Source organism: Podarcis melisellensis (assembly GCF_964234715.1).
Source record: "Podarcis melisellensis genome assembly, chromosome: 16".
Lineage (NCBI taxonomy): Eukaryota > Metazoa > Chordata > Lepidosauria > Squamata > Lacertidae > Podarcis > Podarcis melisellensis.
In genome coordinates, this window is record NC_138533.1 from 8,114,655 (window position 1) to 8,122,150 (window position 7,496).

Here is a 7,496-nt window from a genome sequence, read left to right on the forward strand (position 1 = left end):
GAGCAGGGGCCCTCCAGAGGTTGCTAGATCCCCAACTCCCGTAAGCCCTGACTTGAGTCTAGCAACATCTGGAGACGCAGGTTCTCCACCTCAGGGAGGAGCAGGATTCAATCCCTCACTTGACCTCGGTGACCCTGAGCATACCTCACAAGGCCGTTGTGCAAGGATAATGTGGAGTATGGGTTTTGCAGGCGACCCCAAGCTCCTTGAAGGTGGCTGGGATTTTAAGAAATGTACGAAGGGAGGACAAGGGGAAGGCTAAATTGTTTAACTTGGAGGTGGTGGGGGTTGAAGGTAGGAAATCTAGAAGGGAAAAGAAGGGTTTAAAATTGGCTCAGTTGAAGTTGGCTCAGTTCTGTCAAGGATGTCCCTGACGTGTTTGCCTCAGGGTGAGAATTCTTGCCCAGGAAGGGAGAAAGGGAGATTGAATAGGGAAATCTGGGGTGGAAAATCAGTGGGGCTGAGGTGGGCAAGGAGTTTTGTTTTGTTGATGGGGATCTGTAGTGGCAAAAAATGATTTACTTGAGGGGGGGCAGTTGCTAAAGTAGGGAGGAGATAATGGCAAACCCATTTCTAAACAGGAATGTGCCCCCTAAGGAGCTGGCAGCTGTGAACGTTCTCAGTCTCTGCACATGCCCAGAGGCACTCATTTTGGGTACTTCCGAGGCTCCAGGAAAAGGCTCTGCAGTCCATCTCTCAACCAAGGGAGCAGAGTGTCCGGGACACAGAGGCGCCCAGAGCTTCACCCAAATCCTTGCAAGATTTTGGGCTCCCCTCAGAACAGACTGAAAAGAGGGCATGCGGAGATTTATTCAGTCACTGCATTCCCACCCGCCCAAGGAAGGAGCATGGCGTTCTGCCCCCACCCCATTCTGCCCTGACGACAACCCCGAGATGTAGGCCAGGCTGAGACCGGGCAACTGGCCCACCCGGCGGGCTTTGTGGCGGAGCGGGGATTCGAACCCAGGCCCCACGCTCTAACCACTCCACCGTACTGTCAAGGAATCTCTCTGCCTTCTGAAGTGGACTCAATGCGCCAGGTGAGTCCTACAGGTACGAAAACCAAATCTCAGGTGAGGAACAAGGATATAACCGAGCGACTCTACTTACTCCGGGCTTTTCGCTTGATGTCGCGTATCAGCGCGGTGTAGTTCGCCCCCAGGAAAGGAATGTCCTCCATCGTCATGTTCATCAAGGCGGGCAGCCTGAGGTACAGACCCTCCACAGCGAAGAAACAGGGCCGGTCGTCGTTTTTGTTGTCCCAGTAGAGGAGCATGGCATGGCGCGTCCAGTTGAAGTGTTGGTTCAGGTAGGCTGCAAACTCGCCCAACTTGCCATGGCTCGGCCCAGTGCGGGTGGTCAAGGCGTACTCGCTGGCCTTGTTCGCAAAGCCCACGGCCTCGGCCCCAGCGGTCACCAGCGGCAGCCCCCAGTGCCGGGTGAACCGGGCCACGGGGGCCGCCGTGTAGACGCAACCGGGCCCCACAAACAGGTCCGGGTTGGCGCTCATCTGAAGGTCCACGGCCGACATGGGCGCCAGGATGTCTGAGCAGACGCCGTGGTCGTCCTCGCTGGTGCCGAAGACCAGCTGGACGGTGTAGCCGGGCAGCAGGTCCGGCCGAGCATTGACCTTGCGGACGGCAAGCCGTATGGCGGGTGCCACCCGTGGCCAGGCCCAGGGGTACGTGGTGTTGCGCTCCGGAAGCACCACGGCGATGGTCAAGTTGGCTGCGCCCGCCAGGCCCAGCTGGCAGAGGGCCACTAGGATCCACCACACGAACGCCGGGCCGTGGGCCGATGCCGCTTTCAGCGGGGTCCCCGGGCAGAGCCACGGCCCGCAGAGGGCCACCCCGCTGCTGCCACGATGCCAGGCCTTCATTCCCTGGCCTCGCCCCGGGTGCCACTCCGATGCCCCCAGCTTCCTCACCCCTTCAAAACCCAACCAATGCCCCAAACCCCACAGAGGGTGGCACAGGGTGCTGTGCTAAAGCGTGCCAATCTCTCAAGGGTGCCCGGTTATGCCCACCGTGCCAGCTCCCCGCATTTTGGCCCTTGACCCTTTCCCTTCCGCCTCTCTGCAAACTCTTCTCGTCTCCAGTGGTGCAAAAAAACCCAAAACACAACCCACCCCACAGCTGTCCTCTGCCAATCCCTGCTCCCTAAGAAGTTGTGTTGAGTTTCGCTGAGCTCGTCCGCCTGGCGTTGGGGGTGCCGCCCCGAGTTCGCGTCCGCCTCTGCCCGTGCTGCCTGCCGCCTTCCTTGCCGTAACTCAGCCTGGAGTGAAGAGAGAAAGAGGAGCAGAGGTTTATCTAACTGCAGGGTCCAGAGTTGCTTCTTTCCTTCTTCGCTTCATTCAATGACAGGGCGGCTGTGATCATCAGCACCACCGACAAGGCGCCTTAACTCCTTCCTGCCCGCGACTCACTCACCCCCCTCTCCTTCCCATTAAAAGCAGGAACACGGTATTTCTCCAAACAAAGATCGCCCAGCAAAGGAACCACGATGACGGGTTGTGGGATTTCAAGTCCGGACATCGCAGTGGCAACTGCCAATATTTACCGGTATATGCCGCTTAATATGCAGAGTCCCCGAGCGGTTTAACCTAAAGTGGGGGAATTAAAGGAAGGGAGATGTACCTGCGAGTCGGGAATGCAAAGAAATACGTCAGTAGCAGCTCAGCTAAATATCAAGGAACAATAAAGCAGCCTGAGAGAGGAGAGAGGAGATTTTTTAATCCTTCCCCCTTGTTATTATTAGCCGTCCTCTTTTAAATTAATTGCCATAGTTTTTAGATTGTTTTAGCTAGTTTTTTTAATGTCACTATATCCTGAAATGTTTCAATCTGCTTGCCCCTTAGGGTTTCTCTTTTTAATTGCACGTTTTATTTATTCGTTTCGTGGACATTTATATACCACTCGGCAGTGGGGGAAACTTCCGAGTGGTTTGCAAAAGGAATAAAACAGTAAAATTATTGGGGATTAAAAACTATTAAAACACACACACACAAAAAAAAATGTGAATCTAGGTTTGCCACCCTGGGCTCCATAGGTAGGAAGGTGCAGACCTAAATTCAATAATAAATAGAGTAATAACAAGAGTTACTGTTGTTATTATTAATAATAATAATAATAATAATTCTTCTAGTAGCAGTATTTTAACTTAGGACGAATCAAAGAACACTGTTGATGCACTATGCTTGTTATTAGCACTCCAAATGAGTGTCAGGCGCTGTGTAATTTTGAGGAAGAAAAATCTTGCCAGTGGCATCAAGGAATTTGCAGTTTTATTTTATCAAGTCGGATCTCACATCTACAGGTTTTTATCTGCTGTTCCACCAAATAGCTCAAGGCTGCCTGTGTGATTTCTCTCCCCCATTCTTTTTTCTTTGGGCTTCACAAGGACCCCGGCGAGGGTTCGAGCCCCATGCTGTGCAAAAGATTCCTGCAGTCCACGGGGTTGGACTAGATGACCCTTGGTGTGAAGATCTACCCACCTTGGAAGAATGGCAGATGAAGGTGATAGACTATATGGGACTGGCAGAATCCGAGACCAGGGGAGAGAGACAGCGGAAGAAGATTGGAAGAAATTTAAGGATTATCTTAAGAAACATTGTAAAATTAATGTATGTTAGAATGACGTTGGTTTAGAAATTACGTGGTTTCCAGCGGTAATGGATAAGTAAAATGAATAGAAAGGCTAAAAATTAAATGAAAAACAAGGGAAAGGATTTGCTGAATTAATAAATTAGAAATTGGAATACAGAGAGGGGAGGTATGAGGAAGTCGGGGAAGTAAGTTATAAGAAAAAAAGGGATTGAAACTATACTTGTCTTTTTTTTGGTCTTTTATTATTGTTTTGTTTTGTTTTGTTTTGTTTTTATATAACTTTTGAAAACTTAATAAAAATCTTTTTTTAAAAAAATAGATGACCCTCGGTGTGTCTTCCAATTTTATGATTCTTCACAACAATCCTGTGAAGTAGGTTAGGAGAGAGAGAGAGACTGGCCAAAAGTCACACCCAGAGTGCTTCATGGTGGAGTGCAGGATTTGAACCCTAGCCTCTCCCGGGTCCTAGTCTAAGCACTACACCCCCACAGCCTCTCTATGTAAAACACGACATTTATTCCTCCCCCCCCTTTTATATATAATTTTTATTAGTTTTTTAACATATCATTTTCAACAATAATTAAACATACTTTTATATCTTATACAATTTTTTGACTTCCATCAATCACATCTGAAAATTTTCCAGTCTATTAATTTGCATTTCTTACTCTCACTATTACATTTAAATCTCACAACTAATGTCTCTATTTTGCGATATTTCATATATTTCTCCTTGCAAAACTTATTGGAGTCCTGCTAGCGTAATTTGTTGATTACAGTTGCTCTTCAAACAGTTTGTATATTTCTTCCAATCTTCTGTAAATCTCTGGTCTTGCAGGTTTGGAATCCTCCCTGTCATTTTATCCAATTCTGCGTAAAACATGACGTTTCAGAGCCTTCTGTGCAAAGGTGACGTTCACACCCATTGACCCACCTACGAGGTCCGGCCCCCGGAAAGCTGCCTAGGAGGGGTTTTGGCCCTCAGGCTGGAATAAGTTTCCCACTCCAGGACTGGGTGAAAAGCTGGCTCTCAACTTCAGAGGGCTGCGCTGCTAGGCACCGTTATCTGGGGAAGTTAAGTTGTGGCAAACTGACTTTACCTCTGAGTAAACATGGCAAAGAATGTCTCCAAGCCGAACACACTGATCAGGGAGATAAGTCACAAACCGAGTGCCCTCCTTGACCTTCCCCTTTTGCAGCGCACCCTGGAGGCATCCGGGGAATTTTAGCGTTGGAACGGCGCACGCCAGGCGTCATCTCATCCTCTAAACTACAGTTCCCAAGGTTCTTCGGAGGAAGCTGTGGGCATGACCTTTTTCTTCTTTGGCGATCTCTCGTAGCCGACTAAGATTGTCTTCTGTCAACACGGTTTTAACAATGAGTACGAAGACTTGTTGCTTTTGAATTCTGGTGCTGGAGGAGACTCTTGAGAGTCCCATGGACTGCAAGAAGATCAAACCTCTCCATTCTGAAGGAAATCAGCCCTGAGTGCTCACTGGAAGGACAGATCCTGAAGCTGAGGCTCCAAGATTTTGGCCACCTCATGAGAAGAGAAGACTCCCTGGAAAAGACCCTGATGTTGGGAAAGAAGGAGGGCACAAGGAGAAGGGGAGGACAGAGGACGAGATGGTTGGACAGTGTTCTCGAAGCTACCAGCATGAGTTTGACCAAACTGTGGGAGGCAGTGGAAGACAGGAGTGCCTGGTGTGCTCTGGTCCAGGGGGTCACAAAGAGTCGGACAAGACTAAACGACTAAACAACAAATGTAAGGGGCTGTGGAGGCCAGGCATAGGCAAACTCGGCCCTCCAGATGTTTCGGGACTACAACTCCCATCATCCCTAGCTAACAGGACCAGTGGTCGGGGTGATGGGAGCTGTAGTTCCAAAACATCTGGCGGGCCGAGTTTGCCTATGCCTGGTAGAGGCCAGTTCTGGATCCACGCGTCCTTCCACAGTGAGGACATTGGTTTCCAGGCGGGAGTTGATCACGGTGTGGATCTGCCAAGTGTTCCTTCCTCCTAGTAGTACGTTTCTCCTTTGCGTCCTGAGTTCGAGTTTCTTCAAAGCCCACAACACCTTTGGTAAAGGCTGTTCTCCAACTGGAGCGCTCGCAGGCCAGTGTTTCCCAGTTGTCTGTGTTTATACTACTTTTTAAAGATTTGCCTTGAGAGAGTCTTTAAACCTCTTTTGTTGACCACCAGCATTACGCTTTCCATTTTTAAGTTCGGAATAGAGTTGTTGTTTTGGAAGACGGTAATCAGGCATGACCAACACCTCGATAAAAACTACCTTGGTGTCTGGGCTACTTCATACTTTTCTGTAAAGTTTTTTTTAAATACAAAAAACCGTTTTATAATGAAAACACTGACCCGGTAAGGAGCAGAGGGGTCCGAAAGGTCTTAGGGAGTCCATTCAGAGTGCCTTGCTCTCTGCATGCCTCAAAAGTAGGGGCCTAGCATTATGCTCAACAGGTGAGCACGGAGTGCGAATTTCGCCATCTGAAGGACAACGCTGCCACCTGTAGGACTGAAGAATCCTTTCTCCCTTGCCTGCTCCAGCATATACCAGCTCAAGCCGAAAAGTACACACAATGAGAGTTGTAGAATATAACAACTTTTGATTGATAAAGGTTGATTGATTGAATATAACAACCAATTGAAAGGGATTTGAAAACTGAGCAATGGGGGGAAATGTTAATGTATGAAATAGAGGAATATATTGGAGGAAATGTGTGATGTAATCGAGGAATATGTATCGGGTGAAAATTGTGATATTACACCGTAGATAAAAGGGATGGCTATGAAAACAGCACAGAAGGGAAGATGGGAGGTCAAATTATAAGACGAATGCATAAACAATTTGAAGTTTGAAATTAATTGGTCAATTTAATAAAAATCTTAATAATTAGAAAAGGGAGTTGTAGAAGTGTAGAGTTGGGACGGGACTTGTTCCAGCCCATGTTCATGGCAGGAATCTTGCAATGGGACTGTATGCAAGAGACTGTAGCTCAACAGGTAGAGATCTACTTTGCATGTAGGCACCAGGTTTAATTGCTGACATCTTCTGGAAGGGCTGGGAAAGACCTCAGGAGATCTAGACTGACCAATGGTCCGAATCAGTATAAGGCAGCTTTCCATGTTCCTGATATATGGGTAAAAATTGTAGGAGAGAAGGACTTTAATGAAATCAAGATACACTACATAACACTTATCAAAAAAATTAAGAATATTTGTCTGTTTTTGATAAACCCATGCTGGGTCTTAGTAATCACACTGCTGCAAAATAATGTGCTGCGTTGGCTTCAATAGATTTTTTAAAAATTAATTTAAATATTTTCATTAAAATAACCCAACTCGCACTAATTTTAAAAATATCGGGCTAGCAGAGGATGGTTTCGATCCATCGACCTCTGGGTTATGGGCCCAGCACGCTTCCGCTGCGCCACTCTGCTGCTTGTGAGCAAAATGCTTCATTGATGCTCTATAAGTGCCGCACAATGTTCCGCGCATGCGCGCTGAGCACCATTTCTCTCCCTCTTCGCTCGCTGCTTTCGGCGTCCTCCCTCTAGCGGTCTCCAAAGAGCTCCGCTGCCCAGAAGCCGCACATGCGCCTTCCCCACCTCCCCTTGCGCGGTCCCTCCTCCCCTCCCTTCTCCCACTATGCCCCGCCCTATTGGTCACACTTCCTGCTGCCAACTTTGCCATTGGCTCGCCGCTCGCGGGGCGTGCGCGAGTCTCCCGAATGACAGACGTTCCAAAGGAACCAATGAGATGACGGAAGCTTAGACGCGGGCGGGAAGCCACTGTGGGGCACGAGGACGGGATTGGCTGAAGGAAGGGAGCCGCGGCGGCAGCCAATAACGGCGGCTGCTACTGCCTAAGGGGACCAATA

General features: G+C 48.7%; 1 protein-coding gene across 1 annotated transcript in view; it reads right to left on the bottom strand.

Moving 5' to 3' along the window:
• NPR1 (natriuretic peptide receptor 1) overlaps positions 1-2,391 on the bottom strand; it is a 65,846-nt gene extending 63,455 nt beyond the window's left edge. Inside the window, exon 1 of the mRNA XM_081891360.1 lies at positions 1,111-2,391. Within this exon, the coding sequence (XP_081747486.1) occupies positions 1,111-1,879 (769 nt within the window). The 5' untranslated portion in view covers positions 1,880-2,391. The remainder of the gene's footprint in view (positions 1-1,110) is intronic.
• Between the last annotated feature and the right edge of the window lie 5,105 nt (positions 2,392-7,496).